This window comes from Poecile atricapillus, chromosome 34 (genome assembly GCF_030490865.1).
Source record: "Poecile atricapillus isolate bPoeAtr1 chromosome 34, bPoeAtr1.hap1, whole genome shotgun sequence".
NCBI lineage: Eukaryota > Metazoa > Chordata > Aves > Passeriformes > Paridae > Poecile > Poecile atricapillus.
The window spans coordinates 3066823-3089307 of NC_081282.1; the positions used below are offsets into that span (position 1 = coordinate 3066823).

General features: G+C 59.8%; 1 protein-coding gene across 1 annotated transcript in view; it reads right to left on the bottom strand.

Annotated features, from left to right (window-relative positions):
- Window positions 1–18602, bottom strand: part of LOC131590689 (histone-lysine N-methyltransferase SETD1A-like) — a gene marked incomplete at its 5' end in the record, with an annotated part of 30089 nt that extends 11487 nt beyond the window's left edge. Inside the window, 4 exons of the mRNA XM_058860953.1 lie at window positions 2074–2193; window positions 4829–4939; window positions 10585–10757; window positions 17906–18602. Of these exons, the coding sequence (XP_058716936.1) occupies window positions 2074–2193; window positions 4829–4939; window positions 10585–10757; window positions 17906–18602 (1101 nt within the window). The remainder of the gene's footprint in view (window positions 1–2073; window positions 2194–4828; window positions 4940–10584; window positions 10758–17905) is intronic.
- Between the last annotated feature and the right edge of the window lie 3883 nt (window positions 18603–22485).

The window sequence follows — 22485 nt, forward strand, 5'->3', positions numbered from 1 at the left end:
GAGGTGACCAAAGTCCATCAGAGGTGGCCAAAGGTCATCAAAGGTCACCAAAAGCCATCAGGGTCACCAAAGGTCATGAGTGGTGGCCATAGCAAGGCTGGGGTGGCCAAAGGTCAGCAGAGGTCACCAAAGGTCATCAATGGTGGCCAAAGGTCACCAGAGATGGCCAAAGGTCACCAGAGGTCACTAAAGGTCAGCAGAGGTGACCAAAGGTCAGCAAAGGTGGCCAAAGGTCAGCAGAGGTCACCAAAGTCCATCAGAGGTGGCCAAAGGTCAGCAGAGGTGGCCAAAGGTGGTCTGGGGTGGCCAAAGGTCAGCAGAGGTGACCATGAGGGGTTTGGGGTGGCCACAGGTCAGCAGAGGTCAGCAAGGGTCAGCAGAGGTGACCAAAGGTCATCAGTGGTGGCCATAGCGATGCTGGGGTGGCCAAAGGTCATCAAAGGTCACCAAAAGCCATCAGGGTCACCAAAGGTCATGAGTGGTCGCCATAGCAAGGCTGGGGTGGCCAAAGGTCAGCAGAGGTGGCCAAAGGTCAGCAGAGGTCACAAAAGGTCAGCAGAGGTGGCCAAAGGTCAGCAGAGGTCACCAAAGGTCAGCAAAGGTGGCCAAAGGTCAGCAGAGGTCACCAAAGGTCAGCAAAGGTGGCCAAAGGTCAGCAGAGATCATCAGAGGTGACCAAAGGTGGGCTGGGGTGGCCAAAGGTCAGCAGAGGTCACCAAAGGTCATCAATGGTGGCCAAAGTTCAGCAGAAATGACCAAAGGTCACCAAAGGTCGCTAAAGGTCATCAGTGGTCACCAAAGGTCAGAAGAGGTGGCCAAAGGCCATCAATGGTAGCCAGAGCTCAGCAGAGGTCACCAAAGGCCAGCAGAGGTGGCCAAAGGTCAGCAGAGGTGGCCAAAGTCCATCAGAGGTCACCAAAGGTCAGCAGAAGGGACCAAAGGTCAGCTGAGGTGACCAAAGGTCAGCAGAGGTCACCAAAGGTCAGCAGAGGTGACCAAAGTCCATCAGAAGTGACCAAAGGTCAGCAGAGGTCACCAAAGGTCATCAATGGTGGCCAAACACAGGAGGTGACACAGGAGGTGACAAAAGTGACACAGAAGGACACAGGTGACACTGAGGAGGTGACACACAGGTGACAATACCTGCCGGATGTTCTGCCCCACGTACTCGATCACCCACAGGGGTTTGGTTACACAGATAACACAGAGAACACAGGAGGACAGAGGTGACACAGAAGGTGACAATGAGGTGACACAGGTGACACAGAAGGTGACACACAGGTGACACAGGTGACAATACCTGCCGGATGTTCTGCCCCACGTACTCGATCACCCACAGGGGTTTGGTTACACAGGAGGTGACAGAGATAACACAGGAGGACAGAGGTGACACAGAGGTAACACAGAGGACACAGGTGACACAGGAGGTGGAACAGGAGGACACAGGTGACACAGGTGACACAGAGGTGACACACAGGTGACACTGAGGAGGTGACACAGGTGACACACAGGTGACAATGACTCACCTGTCTGATGTTCTGCCCCACGTACTCGATCACCCACAGGGGTTTGGTTACACAGGAGGTGACACACAGGTGACACAGGGACACAGGAGGACAGAGGTGACACAGGAGATGACACAGATGACACACAGGTGACACAGATGACACAGAGGTGACACAGGAGGTGACACAGAGGTGACACAGGTGACACAGGTGACAATGACACTCACCTGTCTGATGTTCTGCCCCACGTACTCGATCACCCACAGGGGTTTGGTGACACAGAGAACACAGAGAACACAGGACAGAGGTAACACAGGTGACACAGAAGGTGACAATGAGGTGACACAGGTGACACTGAGGTGACACACACAGGTGACAATGACACTCACCTGTCTGATGTTCTGCCCCACGTACTCGATCACCCACAGGGGTTTGGTGACACAGGAGGTGACACACAGGTAACACAGATAACACAGGAGGACAGAGGTGACACAGGAGGTTACAGGAGGTGACACAGATGACACAGGTGACACAGAAGGTGACAATGAGGTGACACAGGTGACAATACCTGCCGTATGTTCTGCCCCACGTACTCGATCACCATCTCGTCGGCCGCGATCGGCTCCATGGCGAACAATCCCCACTCGTGGATCCGACTGCGCCCAAAGCGGAGCCGCTTCTTCCGGAACTGTCCGGGGGACACAGAGGGGACACCAGGGTCACCACGGGGTCACCACGGTGTCACCAAGGGAGGGGACACCAGGGGACACACAGGGGCCTTCTTCCGGAACTGTCCGGGGACACAGAGGGGACAGAGATGTCACCAGGGGGACACCAGGGTCACCACGGGGTCACCAGGGGGACACCAGGGGAGGGGACACACAGGGGACACACAGGGGGCTTCTTCCGGAACTGACCGGGGACACACGGGGACAGCGGGGTCACCACGGGGACACCAGGGGACACCACGGTGTCACCACAGTGTCACCAGGGTCACCACGGGGTCACCAGGGGGTCACCAGGGTCACCAGGGGACACACAGGGGACACCAGGGGACACACAGGGGGCTTCTTCCGGAACTGTCCGGGGACACATGGGGACAGAGATGTCACCATGGGGACACCAGGGTCACCAGGGGACAGAGATGTCACCATGGGGACACCACGGTGTCACCAAGGGAGGGGACACACGGGGGGCTTCTTCCGGAACTGCCCGGGGACACACGGGGGTCACCACGGTGTCACCAGGGTCACCAAGGGAGGGGACACACGGGGACAGCGGGGTCACCAGGGGGTCACCAGGGGACAGAGATGTCACCACGGGGTCACCAGGGGGTCACCAGGGTCACCACGGGGTCACCAGGGGGTCACCAAGGGAGGGGACACACAGGGGGCTTCTTCCGGAACTGACCGGGGACACCCGGAGGGGACACCAGGGTCACCACAGGGTCACCAGGGTCACCAGGGGACACCATGGTGTCACCAAGGGAGGGGACACACAGGGGACACCAGGGGACACACAGGGGGCTTCTTCTGGAACTGTCCAGGGGACACCAGGGGACAGAGATGTCACCACGGGGACACCACGGTGTCACCAAGGGAGGGGACACACACAGGGGACAGCGGGGTCACCACGGGGTCACCAGGGGCACACCAGGGGGACAGTGATGTCACCAAGGGGGTCACCACAGTGTCCCCAGGGTGTCCCCAGGGTGTCCCCACAGTGTCCCCATGATGTCCCCGCGGTGTCACTGTGTCCCCGAGGTGTCATGGGGGTCACTGAGGTGTCCCCATGTTGTCCCCATGATGTCCCCGTGGTGTCCCCGCAGTGTCACAGGGGTCAGGGAGGTGTCCCCAGGGTGTCCCCAGGTGTCCCCATGATGTCCCCGTGGTGTCACAGGGGTCAGGGAGGTGTCCCCACAGTGTCCCCATGGTGTCCCCAGGATGTCCCCAGGATGTCACGGTGTCCCCATGTTGTCCCCAGGCTGTCCCCAAGATGTCCCCACGTTGTCCCTGTGGTGTCCCTGCGGTGTCACCGTGTCCCCGAGGTGTCATGGGGGTCACTGAGGTGTCCCCATGTTGTCCCCATGATGTCCCCACAGTGTCCCCATGTCCCCCCAGTGTCCCCAGATGTCCCCAGATGTCCCCAGTGTCACCTTGAGCTGGTTGAGTTTCAGGAGGTCGCTGTCCAGCAGCCACAGTGTCCCCCCAGTGTCCCCATGTCCCCCCAGTGTCCCCATGTCCCCAGGTGTCCCCATGTCCCCAGGGTGTCCCCATGATGTCCCCAGATGTCCCCAGGGTGTCCCCAGATGTCCCCATGGTGTCACCTTGAGCTGGTTGAGTTTCAGGAGGTCGCTGTCCGGCAGCCACAGTGTCCCCCCAGTGTCCCCATGTCCCCACGGTGTCCCCATGTCCCCGAGGTGTCCCCAGATGTCCCCAGGATGTCCCCAGGGTGTCCCCAGGATGTCCCCAGGTGTCCCCAGTGTCACCTTGAGCTGGTTGAGTTTCAGGAGGTCGCTGTCCGGCAGCCACAGTGTCCCCCCAGTGTCCCCATGTCCCCAGGATGTCCCCATGATGTCCCCAGGGTGTCCCCAGGATGTCCCCAGATGTCCCCAGGGTGTCCCCATGTCCCCCCAGTGTCCCCATGTCCCCCCAGGTGTCCCCATGTCCCCCCAGTGTCCCCATGTCCCCGAGGTGTCCCCATGTCCCCCCAGGATGTCCCCAGGATGTCCCCGAGGTGTCCCCATGTCCCCAGATGTCCCCAGATGTCCCCAGTGTCACCTTGAGCTGGTTGAGTTTCAGGAGGTCGCTGTCCGGCAGCCACAGTGTCCCCCCAGTGTCCCCATGTCCCCCCAGTGTCCCCATGTCCCCGAGGTGTCCCCAGGATGTCCCCATGTCCCCCCAGTGTCCCCAGGATGTCCCCATGTCCCCAGGATGTCCCCAGGATGTCCCCAGGGTGTCCCCACGATGTCCCCAGGGTGTCCCCAGTGTCACCTTGAGCTGGTTCAGTTTCAGGAGGTCGCTGTCCGGCAGCCACAGTGTCCCCTCAGTGTCCCCATGTCCCCAGTGTCCCCATGTCCCCCCAGTGTCCCCAGGATGTCCCCAGGATGTCCCCAGATGTCCCCATGATGTCCCCAGGGTGTCCCCAGATGTCCCCAGTGTCACCTTGAGCTGGTTGAGTTTCAGGAGGTCGCTGTCCGGCAGCCACAGTGTCCCCCCAGTGTCCCCATGTCCCCCCAGTGTCCCCATGTCCCCACGGTGTCCCCAGGATGTCCCCAGTGTCCCCAGGTGTCCCCAGATGTCCCCAGATGTCCCCAGTGTCACCTTGAGCTGGTTGAGTTTCAGGAGGTCGCTGTCCGGCAGCGCGGCCGAGCCGATGGCGCTGAGGAGGCGCCGCTGCTCCGAGCGCCGCTCCGAGAGCACCCGGTTGGGACCCTGGGGACATTGGGGACAGGATTGGGGACATTGGGGACATCCTGAGGGGTTTGGGGACATCCTGAGGGGGTTTGGGGACAGGATTGGGGACATTGGGGACATCCTGAGGGGATTTGGGGACATTGAGAGGGGATTTGGGGACACCAAGGGGCTCCGAGAGCACCCGGTTGGGACCCTGGGGACAGGGTTGGGGACATTGGGGACATTCAGGGGGGGTTTGGGGACATCCTGAGGGGGTTTGGGGACATCCTGAGAGGGTTTGGGGACATCCTGAGGGGGTTTGGGGACATTCAGGGGGGATTTGGGGACATTCAGGGGGGTCTGGGGACACCCAGGGGCTCCAAGAGCACCCGGTTGGGACCCTGGGGACAGGGTTGGGGACAGGATTGGGGACATTGGGGACATCCTGAGGGGGTTTGGGGACACGGTTGGGGACAATGGGGACATCCTGAGAGGGTTTGGGGACAGGATTGGGGACATTGGGGACATCCTGAGGGGTTTGGGGACAGGATTGGGGACATTGGGGACATCCTGAGGGGTTTGGGGACAGGATTGGGGACATTGGGGACATCCTGAGGGGTTTGGGGACATCCTGAGAGGGGATTTGGGGACACCCAGGGGCTCCGAGCGCCGCTCCGAGAGCACCCGGTTGGGACCCTGGGGACATTGGGGACATCCTGAGGGGTCTGGGGACATCCTGAGAGGGGATTTGGGGACATTGAGAGGGGATTTGGGGACATCCAGGGGGGTCTGGGGACACCCAGGGGCTCCGAGAGCACCCGGTTGGGACCCTGGGGACAGGATTGGGGACATCCTGAGGGGTCTGGGGACAGGACTGGGGACATTGGGGACATCCTGAGAGGGTTTGGGGACATCCTGAGGGGGTTTGGGGACATCTTCAGAGGGTTTGGGGACATTCAGGGGGGGTTTGGGGACATCCTGAGGGGTTTGGGGACATTCAGGGGGGGTTTGGGGACATCCTGAGAGGGTTTGGGGACATTCAGGGGGGGTTTGGGGACATTCAGGGGGGGTTTGGGGACATTCAGGGGGGTTTGGGGACATTCAGGGGGGGTTTGGGGACATTCAGGGGGGGTTTGGGGACATCCTGAGGGGGTTTGGGGACATCCTGAGGGGTTTGGGGACATCCTGAGGGGATTTGGGGACATTCAGGGGGGTTTGGGGACATTCAGGGGGGGTTTGGGGACATCCTGAGGGGTTTGGGGACATTCAGGGGGGTTTGGGGACATTCAGGGGGGTTTGGGGACATTCAGGGGGGGTTTGGGGACATTCAGGGGGGGTTTGGGGACATTCAGGGGGGGTTTGGGGACATTCAGGGGGGTTTGGGGACATTCAGGGGGGTTTGGGGACATTCAGGGGGGTTTGGGGACATTCAGGAGGGGTTTGGGGACATTCAGGGGGGGTTTGGGGACATTCAGGGGGGATTTGGGGACATTCAGGGGGGGTTTGGGGACATTCAGGGGGGGTTTGGGGACATCCTGAGGGGTTTGGGGACATCCTGAGGGGGTTTGGGGACATCCTGAGGGGGTTTGGGGACATCCTGAGGGGTTTGGGGACATTCAGGGGGGGTTTGGGGACATCCTGAGGGGTTTGGGGACATCCTGAGGGGGTTTGGGGACATCCTGAGGGGTTTGGGGACATTCAGGGGGGTTTGGGGACATCCTGAGGGGGTTTGGGGACATTCAGGGGGGTTTGGGGACATCCTGAGGGGTTTGGGGACATTCAGGGGGGTTTGGGGACATCCTGAGGGGATTTGGGGACATCCTGAGGGGTTTGGGGACATTCTGAGGGGTTTGGGGACATTCAGGGGGGTTTGGGGACATTCAGGGGGGGTTTGGGGACATTCAGGGAGGGTTTGGGGACATTCAGGGGGGGTTTGGGGACATTCAGGGGGATTTGGGGACATTCAGGGGGGGTTTGGGGACATTCAGGGGGGGTTTGGGGACATCCTGAGGGGTTTGGGGACATTCAGGGGGGTTTGGGGACATCCTGAGGGGTTTGGGGACATTCAGAGGGGTTTGGGGACATCCTGAGGGGGTTTGGGGACATCCTGAGGGGTTTGGGGACATTCAGGGGGGGTTTGGGGACATTCAGGGAGGGTTTGGGGACATCCTGAGGGGTTTGGGGACATTCAGGGGGGGTTTGGGGACATTCAGGGGGGGTTTGGGGACATCCTGAGGGGGTTTGGGGACATTCAGGGGGGGTTTGGGGACATCCTGAGGGGTTTGGGGACATTCAGGGGGGGTTTGGGGACATTCAGGGGGGGTTTGGGGGGTCCCAGGGGGGATTTGGGGGTCTCACCTGGGAGCTTTTGGGGGTCCCAGGGGATATTTGGGGGTCCAGGGGGTCTCACCTGGGGGTCCCGAGAGGTTTGGGGGTCCTGGGGGGGGATTTGGGGGGGTCCCAGGGGGGTTTTGGGGGTCCCTGGGGGTGTTTGGGGGTCCTGGGGGGGGTCCCAGGGGTCTCACCTGGGGGTCCTGGGGGTCCCAGGGATGGGTTTGGGGGGTCCCAGGGGAGTTTGGGGGGGTCCCAGGGGGGTTTTGGGGGTCCTAGGGGTGTTTGGGGGTCCTGCGGGGGTCCCAGGGATCTCACCTGAGGGGGTCCCAGGGGGGATTTGGGGGTCCCAGGGATGGGTTTGGGGGTCCTGGGGGGGTCCCAGGGGTCTCACCTGGGGGTCCCGAGAGGTTTGGGGGTCCTGGGGGGGGATTTGGGGGGGTCCCAGGGGGGTTTTGGGGGTCCCAGGGATGGGTTTGGGGGTCCTGGGGGGGTCCCAGGGGTCTCACCTGGGGGTCCTGGGGGTCCCGGGGTGGGTTTGGGGGTCCCAAGGGGATTTTGGGGGTCCCAGAGTGGATTTTGGGGGTCCTGAGGGGATTTTCGGGGTCTCACCCGGGTGTCTGGGGGGTTTGGGGGTCCCAGGGTGGATTTTGGGGGTCCCAGGGTGGATTTTGGGGGTCCCGGGGTGGATTTTGGGGGTCCCAGGTGGGTTTGGGGGTGTTTTGGGGGTCTCACCTGGGTGTCTGGGGGTCCATCAGGGTCAGGTCTGGGTGCAGGGCAGGGTCTCAGGTATCAGGACAGGGATGGGGATGGTTTGGGGGTCCCAGGGTGGATTTTGGGGGTTTTTGGGGGTCCCGGGGTGGATTTTGGGGGTCCCAGGTGTTTTGGGGGGTCTCACCTGGGTGTCAGGGGGTCCATCAGGGTCAGGTCTGGGTGCAGGGCAGGGTGTCAGGTACCAGGGTTGGGGATGGTTTGGGGGTCCTGGGGGGTTTTGGGGGGTCACAGGGTGGATTTTGGGGGTTTTTGGGGGTCCTGGGGTGGATTTTGGGGGTCCCAGGTGGGTTTGGGGGTCTCACCTGGGTGTCTGGGGGTCCATCAGGGTCAGGTCTGGGCGCAGGGCAGGGTCTCAGGTATCGGGACAGGGATTGGGATGGGGATGGGTTTGGGGGTCCCAGGGGGTTTTTGGGGGTCCCAGGGTGGATTTTGGGGGTTTTTGGGGGTCCTGGGGTGGATTTTGGGGGTCCCAGGTGGGTTTGGGGGTCTCACCTGGGTGTCAGGGGGTCCATCAGGGTCAGGTCTGGGCGCAGGGCAGGGTCTCAGGTATCGGGACAGGGATTGGGATGGGGATGGGTTTGGGGGTCCCAGGGGGTTTTTGGGGGTCCCAGGGTGGATTTTGGGGGTTTTTGGGGGTCCTGGGGTGGATTTTGGGGGTCCCAGGTGGGTTTGGGGGTCTCACCTGGGTGTCAGGGGGTCCATCAGGGTCAGGTCTGGGTGCAGGGCAGGGTCTCAGGTATCGGGACAGGGTTGGGGATGGGTTTGGGGGTCCCAGGAGGTTTTTGGGGGTCCCAGGGTGGATTTTGGGGGTTTTTGGGGGTCCAGGGGTGGATTTTGGGGGTCCCAGGGGTCTCACCTGGGTGTCAGGGGGTCCATCAGGGTCAGGTCTGGGTGCAGGGCAGGGTCTCAGGTACCGGGACAGGGATTGGGATGGGGATGGGTTTGGGGGTCCTGGGGTGAATTTTGGGGGTCCTGGGGTGGATTTTGGGGGTCCCAGGTGTTTTGGGGGTCTCACCTGGGTGTCAGGGGGTCCATCAGGGTCAGGTCTGGGTGCAGGGCAGGGTCTCAGGTATCGGGACAGGGATTGGGGCAGGGTTTGGGGGTCCTGGGGGGTTTTTGGGGGTCCCAGGGTGGATTTTGGGGGTCCTGGGGTGGATTTTGAGGGTTTTTGGGGGTCCCTGGGTGGATTTTGGGGGTCCCAGGTGTTTTGGGGGTCTCACCTGGGTGTCAGGGGGTCCATCAGGGTCAGGTCTGGGTGCAGGGCAGGGTCTCAGGTACCGGGATTGGGATGGGGATGGTTTGGGGGTCCCAGGGGGGTTTTTGGGGGTCCCAGGGTGGATTTTGGGGGTCCCGGGGTGGATTTTGGGGGTCCCAGGTGGGTTTTGGGGGTCTCACCTGGGTGTCTGGGGGTCCATCAGGGTCAGGTCTGGGTGCAGGGCAGGGTCTCAGGTACTGGGACAGGGATGGGGATGGTTTGGAGGTCCCAGGGTGGATTTTGGGGGTTTTTGGGGGTCCTGGGGTGGATTTTGGGGGTCCCAGGGTCGATTTTGGGGGTCCCAGGTGTTTTGGGGGTCTCACCTGGGTGTCTGGGGGTCCATCAGGGTCAGGTCTGGGTGCAGGGCAGGGTCTCAGGTACCAGGGTTGGGTTTGGGTTTGGGGGTCCCGGGGTGGATTTTGGGGGTCCCAGGGTGGATTTTGGGGGTTTTTGGGGGTCCCGGGGTGGATTTTGGGGGTTTTTGGGGGTCCCGAGAGTGTTTTAGGGATCCTGAGGGGGTTTTGGGGGTCTCACCTGGGTGTTGGGGGGGACCCTCAAGGTCCGGTGGGGGTTTGGGGCAGGGTTTGGGGGTCCCGGGGGTTTTTGGGGCTCCTGGGGTGGATTTTGGGGCTCCTGGGGTGGATTTTGGGGGTCCTGGGGTGGATTTTGGGGGTTTTTGGGGGTCCCGGGGTGGATTTTGGGGGTCCCAGGTGGGTTTGGGGGTGTTTTGGGGGTCTCACCTGGGTGTCAGGGGGTCCATCAGGGTCAGGTCTGGGTGCAGGGCAGGGTTTCAGGTACCGGGACAGGGTTGGGGATGGGGATGGGTTTGGGGTTCCCAGGAGGTTTTTGGGGGTCCTGGGGTGGATTTTGGGGGTTTTTGGGGGTCCCAGGGTGGATTTTGGGGGTCCTGAGGAGGTTTTGGGGGTCTCACCTGGGTGTCAGGGGGTCCATCAGGGTCAGGTCTGGGTGCAGGGCAGGGTCTCAGGTACCAGGGTTGGGGATGGTTTGGGGGTCCCGGGGGGGTTTTGGGGGTCCCAGGGTGGATTTTGGGGGTCCTGGGGTGGATTTTGGGGGTCCCAGGGTGGATTTTGGGGGTCCCAGGTGGGTTTGGGGGTCCCAGGGGTCTCACCTGGGTGTCAGGGGGTCCCTCAAGGTCAGGTCTGGGTGCAGGGCAGGGTCTCAGGTATCGGGACAGGGATGGGGATGGTTTGGGGGTCCCAGGGGGGTTTTTGGGGGTCCTGGGGTGGATTTTGGGGGTTTTTGGGGGTCCCAGGGTCCATTTTGGGGGTCCCAGGGTGGATTTTGGGGGTCCCAGGGGTCTCACCTGGGTGTCAGGGGGTCCATCAGGGTCAGGTCTGGGTGCAGGGCAGGGTTTCAGGTATTTGTCTTTCTCCCTCCTGCTGATGGGGTAATAACCCTCGCTGCGGGCGCTGCCCGTGCGGTGCTCCCGGCACTGCGGCCACCGGCGCCGCCGGCGCGGGCTGTGGGTCCTGGTCACTGTGGGGACACCGAAATGTCACCAAAATGTCACCACAGTGTCACCTCAATGTCACCACAATGTCACCAAAATGGGACAGGGGACAGCTCAGTGTCACCGGTGCTCCCGGCACTGCGGCCACCGGCGCCGCCGGCGCGGGCTGTGGGTCCTGGTCACTGCCAGGGGACACCAAAATGTCACCAAATGTCACCAAAATGTCACCAGATGGGGACAGGGGACACCTCAATGTCACCAGGACAGGGACAGGGGACACCTCAATGTCACCAGGACAGGGACAGGGGACACCTCAATGTCACCAGGACAGGGACAGGGGACACCTCAATGTCACCAGATGGGGACAGGGGACACCTCAATGTCACCAGATGGGGACAGGGGACACCTCAATGTCACCAGGACAGGGACAGGGGACACCTCAATGTCACCAGGACAGGGACAGGGGACACCTCAATGTCACCAGGACAGGGACAGGGGACACCTCAATGTCACCAGATGGGGACAGGGGACACCTCAATGTCACCAGGACAGGGACAGGGGACACCTCAATGTCACCAGGACAGGGACAGGGGACACCTCAATGTCACCAGATGGGGACAGGGGACACCTCAATGTCACCAGATGGGGACAGGGGACACCTCAATGTCACCAGGACAGGGACAGGGGACACCTCAATGTCACCAGAACAGGGACAGGGGACACCTCAATGTCACCAGATGGGGACAGGGGACACCTCAATGTCACCAGGACAGGGACAGGGGACACCTCAATGTCACCAGATGGGGACAGGGGACACCTCAATGTCACCAGATGGGGACAGGGGACACCTCAATGTCACCAGATGGGGACAGGGGACACCTCAATGTCACCAGATGGGGACAGGGGACACCTCAATGTCACCAGGACAGGGACAGGGGACACCTCAATGTCACCAGATGGGGACAGGGGACACCTCAATGTCACCAGAACAGGGACAGGGGACACCTCAATGTCACCAGGACAGGGACAGGGGACACCTCAATGTCACCTGATGGGGACAGGGGACACCTCAATGTCACCAGAACAGGGACAGGGGACACCTCAATGTCACCAGATGGGGACAGGGGACACCTCAATGTCACCAGGACAGGGACAGGGGACACCTCAATGTCACCAGGACAGGGACAGGGGACACCTCAATGTCACCAGATGGGGACAGGGGACACCTCAATGTCACCAGATGGGGACAGGGGACACCTCAATGTCACCAGGACAGGGACAGGGGACACCTCAATGTCACCAGATGGGGACAGGGGACACCTCAATGTCACCAGGACAGGGACAGGGGACACCTCAATGTCACCAGATGGGGACAGGGGACACCTCAATGTCACCAGATGGGGACAGGGGACACCTCAATGTCACCAGATGGGGACAGGGGACACCTCAATGTCACCAGGACAGGGACAGGGGACACCTCAATGTCACCAGATGGGGACAGGGGACACCTCAATGTCACCAGGACAGGGACAGGGGACACCTCAATGTCACCAGGACAGGGACAGGGGACACCTCAATGTCACCAGGACAGGGACAGGGGACACCTCAATGTCACCAGGACAGGGACAGGGGACACCTCAATGTCACCAGATGGGGACAGGGGACACCTCAATGTCACCAGATGGGGACAGGGGACACCTCAATGTCACCAGATGGGGACAGGGGACACCTCAATGTCACCAGAACAGGGACAGGGGACACCTCAATGTCACCAGATGGGGACAGGGGACACCTCAATGTCACCAGATGGGGACAGGGGACACCTCAATGTCACCAGAACAGGGACAGGGGACACCTCAATGTCACCAGATGGGGACAGGGGACACCTCAATGTCACCAGGACAGGGACAGGGGACACCTCAATGTCACCAGATGGGGACAGGGGACACCTCAATGTCACCAGATGGGGACAGGGGACACCTCAATGTCACCAGAACAGGGACAGGGGACACCTCAATGTCACCAGAACAGGGACAGGGGACACCTCAATGTCACCAGATGGGGACAGGGGACACCTCAATGTCACCAGGACAGGGACAGGGGACACCTCAATGTCACCAGGACAGGGACAGGGGACACCTCAATGTCACCAGAACAGGGACAGGGGACACCTCAATGTCACCAGGACAGGGACAGGGGACACCTCAATGTCACCAGATGGGGACAGGGGACACCTCAATGTCACCAGATGGGGACAGGGGACACCTCAATGTCACCAGGACAGGGACAGGGGACACCTCAATGTCACCAGGACAGGGACAGGGGACACCTCAATGTCACCAGATGGGGACAGGGGACACCTCAATGTCACCAGATGGGGACAGGGGACACCTCAATGTCACCAGGACAGGGACAGGGGACACCTCAATGTCACCAGATGGGGACAGGGGACACCTCAATGTCACCAGATGGGGACAGGGGACACCTCAATGTCACCAGGACAGGGACAGGGGACACCTCAATGTCACCAGATGGGGACAGGGGACACCTCAATGTCACCAGGACAGGGACAGGGGACACCTCAATGTCACCAGGACAGGGACAGGGGACACCTCAATGTCACCAGGACAGGGACAGGGGACACCTCAATGTCACCAGATGGGGACAGGGGACACCTCAATGTCACCAGATGGGGACAGGGGACACCTCAATGTCACCAGGACAGGGACAGGGGACACCTCAATGTCACCAGATGGGGACAGGGGACACCTCAATGTCACCAGATGGGGACAGGGGACACCTCAATGTCACCAGGACAGGGACAGGGGACACCTCAATGTCACCAGATGGGGACAGGGGACACCTCAATGTCACCAGGACAGGGACAGGGGACACCTCAATGTCACCAGATGGGGACAGGGGACACCTCAATGTCACCAGATGGGGACAGGGGACACCTCAATGTCACCAGGACAGGGACAGGGGACACCTCAATGTCACCAGATGGGGACAGGGGACACCTCAATGTCACCAGATGGGGACAGGGGACACCTCAATGTCACCAGGACAGGGACAGGGGACACCTCAATGTCACCAGGACAGGGACAGGGGACACCTCAATGTCACCAGGACAGGGACAGGGGACACCTCAATGTCACCAGGACAGGGACAGGGGACACCTCAATGTCACCAGATGGGGACAGGGGACACAGACTGGGGGGGAGGGGCACATGGAGGTCCCAGTTCAATGTTCCCAGTGCTCCCAGTTTGCCCAGTGACCCCTCCCAGTGACCCCAGTAACCAATCCCAGTGTTCCCAGTTCACCCAGTGACCGCTACCAGTGTGACACAGTCAGTGACCCCTCCCAGTGACCAATCCCAGTAACCCCAGTGACCCCAGTGACCCCAGTAACCAATCCCAGTGACCAATCCCAGTATCCCCAGTGTTCCCAGTTCCCCTCACCAGTATGATGCACCCAGTGGGTGTCATTGAGCCAGTGACCCCAGTGACCAATCCCAGTGACCCCAGTGACCAATCCCAGTGACCCCAGTGACCCCAGTGACCAATCCCAGTGACCCCAGTAACCCCAGTGACCAATCCCAGTGACCCCAGTGACCAATCCCAGTGACTCCAGTGACCCCAGTAACCAATCCCAGTGACCCCAGTGACCAATCCCAGTGACCCCAGTGACCCCAGTGACCAATCCCAGTGACCCCAGTGACCAATCCCAGTGACCCCAGTGACCCCAGTGACCAATCCCAGTGACCCCAGTAACCAATCCCAGTGACCCCAGTGACCAATCCCAGTGACTCCAGTGACCCCAGTGACCAATCCCAGTGACCCCAGTGACCAATCCCAGTGACCCCAGTGACCCCAGTAACCAATCCCAGTGACCCCAGTAACCAATCCCAGTGACCCCAATGACCCCAGTAACCAATCCCAGTATCCCCAGTATCCCATACCAGTGTGATGCACCCAATGGGTGTCATTGAGCCATTGACCCCAGTAACCAATCCCAGAGCTCCCAATGACCCCAGTGACCCCAATAACCCATTCCAATGACCCCAATGGCCCCAATAACCAATCCCAGTGACTCCTCCCAATATCTCCAGTATCCCCAGTATCCCATACCAGTATGATGCACCCAGTGGGTGTCATTGAGCCAGTGACCCCAATAACCAATCCCAGTGACCCCAATAACCAATCCCAGTGACCCCAGTGACCCCAGTGACCCCAGTAACCAATCCCAGTGACCCCAGTGACCCCAGTAACCAATCCCCGTGACCAATCCCAGTATCCCCAGTACTCCCAGTATCCCTCACCAGTATGATGCACCCAGTGGGTGCCATTGAGCCAGTGACCCCAGTAACCAATCCCAGTATCCCCAGTGACCCCAGTGACCCCTCCCAGTATCCCCAGTATCCCTCACCAGTATGATGCACCCAGTGAGTGTCATTGAGCCAGTGACCCCAGTGACCCCAGTGACCAATCCCAGTGACCCCAGTGACCAATCCCAGTGACCCCAGTGACCCCAATAACCAATCCCAACGACCTCAATGACCCCAGTGACCCCTCCCAGTATCCCCAGTATCCCCAGTTCCCCTCACCAGTATGATGCACCCAGTGGGTGTCATTGAGCCAGTGACCCCAGTGACCCCAGTAACCAATCCCAGTGACCCCTCCCAGTATCCCCAGTATCCCTCACCAGTATGATGCACCCAGTGGGTGTCATTCAGCCAGTGACCCCAGTAACCAATCCCAGTGACCCCAATAACCAATCCCAGTATCCCCAGTACTCCCAGTTCCCCTCACCAGTATGATGCACCCAGTGGGTGTCATTGAGCCAGTGACCCCAGTGACCCCAATAACCAATCCCAGTGACCCCAGTGACCCCAGTGACCAATCCCAGTGACCCCAATGACCCCAGTAACCAATCCCAGTATCCCCAGTTCCCCTCACCAGTATGATGCACCCAGTGGGTGTCATTCAGCCAGTGACCCCAGTGACCCCAGTGACCCCAGTGACCCCAGTGACCAATCCCAGTGACCCCAGTGACCCCAGTAACCCATCCCAGTGACCCCAATGACCCCAGTGACCCCTCCCAGTATCCCCAGTATCCCCAGTTCCCCTCACCAGTATGGTGCACCCAGTGGGTGTCATTCAGCCAGTGACCCCAGTAACCAATCCCAGTGACCCCAGTGACCCCAATAACCAATCCCAGTGACCCCTCCCAGTATCCCCAGTATCCCCAGTATCCCATACCAGTATGATGCACCCAGTGGGTGTCATTCAGCCAGTGACCCCAGTGACCCCAGTGACCCCAACAACCAATCCCAGTAACCAATCCCAGTACTCCCAGTTTGTTTCCTCCCCTCACCAGTATGATGCACCCAGTGGGTGTCATTGAGCCATGGCGCCCAGTGACCCCAGTGACCCCAGTAACCAATCCCAGTGACCCCAGTGACCCCAGTAACCAATCCCAGTGACCCCAGTAACCAATCCCAGTGACCCCAGTAACCAATCCCAGTGACCCCAGTGACCCCAGTAACCAATCCCAGTGACCCCAGTAACCAATCCCAGTGATCCCAATGACCCCAGTAACCAATCCCAGTGACCCCAGTAACCAATCCCAATGACCTCCATGACCCCAGTGACCCCTCCCAGTATCCCCAGTTCCCCTCACCAGTATGATGCACCCAGTGGGTGTCATTGAGCCAGTGACCCCAGTAACCAATCCCCGTGACCAATCCCAGTATCCCCAGTATCCCCAGTATCCCATACCAGTATGATGCATCCAGTGGGTGTCATTGAGCCAGTGACCCCAGTGACCCCAATAACCAATCCCAGTGACTCCTCCCAGTATCCCCAGTTCCCCTCACCAGTATGATGCACCCAGTGGGTGTCATTCAGCCAGTGACCCCAGTAACCAATCCCAGTGACCAATCCCAGTATCCCCAGTATCCCCAGTATCCCTCACCAGTATGATGCACCCAGTGGGTGTCATTGAGCCAGTGACCCCAGTGACCCCAGTGACCCCAGTAACCAATCCCAGTGACCCCAGTAACCAATCCCAGTAACCCCAGTGACCAATCCCAGTACCCCCAGTTCCTCTCACCAGTATGGTGGACCCAGTGGGTGTCATTGAGCCAGTGACCCCAGTAACCAATCGCAGTGACCCCAGTAACCAATCCCAGTGACCCCTCCCAGTATCCCCAGTATCCCTCACCAGTATGGTGCACCCAGTGGGTGTCATTCAGCCAGTGATCCCAGTGACCCCTCCCAGTAACTCCAGTGACCCCAATAACCCCAGTAACCAATCCCAGTGACCCCTCCCAGTATCCCCAGTACTCCCAGTATCCCTCACCAGTATGATGCACCCAGTGGGTGTCATTGAGCCAGTGACCCCAGTGACCCCAGTGACCCCAATAACCAATCCCAGTGACCCCAGTGACCCCAATAACCAATCCCAGTGACCCCAGTGACCCCAGTAACCAATCCCAGTGACCCCAGTAACCAATCCCAGTAACTCCAGTGACCCAAATGACCCCAATGACCCATTCCAATGACCCCAATGACCAATCCCAGTGACCCCAGTGATCCCAGTGACCCCAGTAACCCCTCCCAGTACTCCCAGTATCCCTCACCACTATGATGCACCCAGTGGGTGTCATTCAGCCAATAACCCATTCCAATGACCCCAGTGACCCCTCCCAGTATCCCCAGTATCCCCAGTATCCCATACCAGTATGATGCACCCAGTGGGTGTCATTGAGCCAATACTCCCAGTGACCAATCCCAGTATCCCCAGTTCCCCTCACCAGTGTGGTGCACCCAGTGGGTGTCATTCAGCCAGTGACCCCAGTGACCCCAGTAACCAATCCCAGTAACCCCAGTGACCAATCCCAGTATCCCCAGTTCCCCTCACCAGTATGATGCACCCAGTGGGTGTCATTCAGCCAGTGACCCCAGTGACCCCAGTAACCAATCCCAGTAACTCCAGTGACCCCAGTGACCCCAATAACCAACCCCAATAACCAATCCCAGTGACCCCTCCCAGTACTCCCAGTTCCCCTCACCAGTATGATGCACCCAATGGGTGTCATTGAGCCAGTGACCCCAATAACCAATCCCAGTAACCAACCCCAGTATCCCCAGTATCCCCAGTTCCCCTCACCAGTATGATGCACCCAATGGGTGTCATTCAGCCACGGCGCCGCGCCGTCGTTCTGCAGGAGCCGTTCGTACGTCACGCGCAGGAACCGCGCGTCCTCGGCGTCCAGCCCCGCGCTCCAGATGTCGTAGAGGATCGTCATCTGCTCGAACTCGCTGCGCGGCGCGAACCTCACCCCGAAACCGTCCCCAAAAGTGTCCCCAAAAGTGTCACCCGCGCCGGGGGTGGCCCCGGTGTCACCCACGCCGCCGGTGGTGGCTCCTCGTGGCCGCAGCCAGCGCCGCCGGTTGTTGTCATCGTCGTCATCGTCGCTCGAGGATGATGAGCCCGACGTTGGGCGCCGACTTTTCCTCCTTCTCCTCCACCACGATGAGGATGATGATGATGAGGATAAGGAGGATGATGATGATGATGAGGAGGGGGTTTCGTCTTCCTCCCCTCCTCCGGGCTCGGCCACCACCTCCTCGGGGGCTTCCAGCACCTCGGGCCGGGGCGGGGGAGGGGATTTGGGTGGGGGGAGGGCGTAGTTGTGCTCCAGCAGCAGGGGTGGGGGAGGGGCGGTTTGGGTGCTGGGGGGAGGGGCGAGGGCGATGGCCGCCAGCACCGCCAGGTCCCCTCCCCCCCCAGCCCCGTTCTGGGGAGGGGTCCTGGAAAGTTCCAGAAGGGTGGAAGCCCCCAAATGCTCGGCGGGGGGGCGGGGGAGGGGGCGGCGGGGGAGGGGGGGGAGGGGAGGAGGAGGAGGAGGAGGAAGATGAGGAAGGGGGGAGGGGAGGGTCTGGCCCTGCCCCTCCCCCACCCCAGCTCTTGACCAGCGAGGCGTGGTCAGCCGGGAGGTTGGAGACGGGGCGGGGGTGGGGGAGGGGCGCGGGGGGGGGGAGGGGCAGCGCGGTGGGGGTGGGGGTGGGGGGGGGCGGCGAGGGGGGGGGTTTGGGGGTGGGGGGAGGAGGAGGAGGAGGAGGAAGAGGAGGGGAAGGGGGAGGGGGAGGAAGGGTTGGGGGTGGGGGAGGGGGTGGTGGGGGTGGGGGAGGGGGGCTGGGTGGGGGAGGGGGGGGCTGGCCTCCTGCGGCGTTGCGGCGTTTTTTGGGGGGGGGGAGGAGGGGGATGGGCGAGGAAGGGCGGGGAGGGGGGGGGGGAGGGGCTGTGGAGACACAAAAATGGGGGGGGAGGGGTCAGAACCCCCAAAATCTGGGTGGGACCCCCCCGGAACCCCCCCAAATCTGGGTGGGACCCCCCCAAAATCTGGGTGGGGGACCCCTCAAATTTGGGTGGGAGCCCCCAAAATCTGGGTGGGGACCCCCCAAAATTTGGGTGGGGACCCCCTCAAATTTGGGTGGGACCCCCCCCAAAATCTGGGTGGGGACCCCTCAAATTTGGGTGGGACCCCCCAAAATCTGGGTGGGGATCCCCCAAAATCTGGGTGGGACCCCCAAAATTTGGGTTGGACCCCCCTCAAATTTGGGTGGGGACCCCCCAAATCTGGGTGGGACCCCCCAAAATCTGGGTGGGGGACCCCCCAAAATCTGGGTGGGGATCCCCAAAATTTGGGGTGGGGACCCCTCAAATTTGGGTGGGATCCCCCAAAATCTGGGTGGGACCCCCCAAATCTGGGTGGGGACCCCCCAAATCTGGGTGGGGCCCCCCTCAAATTTGGGTGGACCCCTCAAATCTGGGTGGGACCCCCTGGGACCCCCCAAAATCTGGGTGGGGACCCCTCAAATTTGGGTGGGACCCCCCCAAAATTTGGGTGGGACCCCCCAAAATCTGGGTGGGGACCCCTCAAATTTGGGTGGGACCCCCCAAAATTTGGGTGGGACCCCCCAAAATCTGGGTGGGGATCCCCCAAATCTGGGTGGGACCCCCCAAAATTTGGGTGGGGGACCCCCAAAATCTGGGTGGGGATCCCCAAAATCTGGGTGGGACCCCCTCAAATTTGGGTGGGGATCCCCCAAAATCTGGGGTGGGACCCCCTCAAATTTGGGTGGGACCCCCCAAAATCTGGGTGGGACCCCTCAAATTTGGGTGGGGACCCCAAAATCTGGGTGGGGACCCCTCAAATTTGGGTGGGACCCCCCCAAAATCTGGGTGGGACCACCCAAAATCTGGGTGGGGACCCCTCAAATCTGGGTGGGACCCCCCAAATCTGGGTGGGACTCCCCAAAATCTGGGTGGGGACCCCTCAAATCTGGGTGGGACCCCCAAAATCTGGGTGGGACCCCCAAATTCTGGATGGGACCCCCCAAAATCTGGGTGGGGACCCCCCGAAATTTGGGTGGGACCCCCCAAAATCTGGGTGGGACTCCCCAAAATCTGGGTGGGGACCCCCAAAATCTGGGTGGGACTCCCCAAAATCTGGGTGGGACCCCCCAAAATCTGGGTGGGACCCCCTCAAATTTGGGTGGGACCCCCCCAAAATTAGGGTGGGACCCCCCAAATCTGGGTGGGACCCCCCCAAAATCTGGGTGGGGACCCCTCAAATTTGGGTGGGACCCCCCAAAATCTGGGTGGGACCCCCCAAAATCTGGGTGGGACTCCCCAAAATCTGGGTGGGGACCCCCCCAAAAATAAATAAAGGTGGGGGAGGGGCTTACCTGGTTTGGGCTGGGGCGGCCGTGGGGGCTCCGGGGGCTCTTCGGCCTCGTCCGAGGAAGAGGAGGAGGAGGAGGAGGAAGAGGAGGAGGAGGAGGAGGAGGAGGAGGAGGTGGGGGAGGGGGGCTCGGAGGAGCTGCTGGAGGCGCTGCCCCCCCCTCCCCCACCCTCCTCTTCCTCCTCCTCCTCCTCGGACAGGGAGAACTTGGAGGAGCCTTCGGCCTCGTCCCCCTCTTCTTCTTCTTCTTCTCTTCCTCTTCCTCCTCCTCTTCTTCCTCTTCTTCTGCTGGGGGGGGGGGGGGGGGGGGGGGGGCAGAGGTCAATCCAGGGGGCCCCTCCCCCACCCCACAGCAAAGGAAACCCCCCAGGAATGAGGGAAGGGGACCCCAAAATTCACCCCCCAAATACCCCAAAATTCACCCCAAAATTCATCCCCAAATCCCCAAAATTCACCCCCAAATCCCCCAAAATTCACCCCAAAATTCACCCCCAAATCCCCCAAAATTTACCCCAAAATTTACCCCAAATCCCCCAAAATTTACCCCAAAATTCACCCCCAAATCCCCAAAATTCACCCCAAAATTCACCCCCAAATCCCCCAAAATTCACCCCAAAATTCACCCCCAAATCCACCAAAATTCACCCCAAATTCACCCCCAAATCCCCCAAAATTCACCCCCCAAATCCCCCAAAATTCACCCCAAAATTCACCCCCAAATCCCCAAAATTCACCCCCATAATCCCCCAAAATTCACCCCAAAATTCACCCCCAAATCCCCCAAAATTTACCCCAAATCCCCCAAAATTCACCCCCAAATCCCCCAAATTCACCCCCAAATCCCCCAAAATTTACCCCAAAATTCACCCCCAATCCCCAGAATTCACCCCAAAATTCACCCCCAAATCCCCAGAATTTACCCCAAATTCATCCCAAATACCCCAAAATTCACCCCAAAATTCATCCCCAAATCCCCCCAAAATTCACCTCAAAATTCACCCCAAATACCCCAGAATTTACCCCAAAATTCACCCCCAAATCCCCCAAAATTTACCCCAAAATTCACCCCAAAATTCACCCCAAAATTCACCCCCAAATCCCCCAAAATTCACCCCCCAAATCCCCCAGAATTTACCCCAAAATTCACCCCCAAATCCCCCCAAAATTTACCCCAAAATTCACCCCAAAATCCCCCAAAATTCACCCCAAAATTCCCCAAAATTTACCCCAAAATTCATCCCCAAATCCCCCAAAATTCACCCCAAAATTCATCCCCAAATCCCCCAAAATTCACCCCAAAATTCATCCCCAAATCCCCCAAAATTCACCCCAAAATTCACCCCCAAATCCCCCAAAATTCACCCCCAAATCCCCCAAAATTCACCCCAAATCCCCCAAAATTTACCCCAAAATTCACCCCCAAATCCCCCCAAAATTCACCCCCAAATCCCCCAAAATTCACCCCAAAATTCATCCCCAAATCCCCCAAAATTCACCCCAAAATTCACCCCCAAATCCCCCAAAATTTACCCCAAAATTCACCCCCAAATCCCCCAGAATTTACCCCAAAATTCATCCCCAAATACCCCAAAATTTAGCCCAAAATTCATCCCCAAATCCCCCAAAATTTACCCCAAAATTCACCCCCAAATCCCCCAAAATTTACCCCAAAATTCACCCCCAAATCCCCCAAAATTTACCCCAAAATTCACCCTCAAATCCCCCAAAATTTACCCCAAAATTCAGCCCCAAATCCCCCAAAATTCACCCCCAAATCCCCCAAAATTCACCCCAAAATTCAACACAAAATTTCCCCAAAGTCTCCCAAAATCCCCCCAAATTCACCCCCAAATCCCACAAATTGACCCCAAAATCCCCCAAAATTGACCCCAAAATTCAACACGAAATTTCCCCAAAATCCCCCAAAATCCCACCAAAATTTCCCCCAAAATCCCGAATTTCCCCCCCCAAATCCCAAAAATTCCCCCCCAAAAATCCA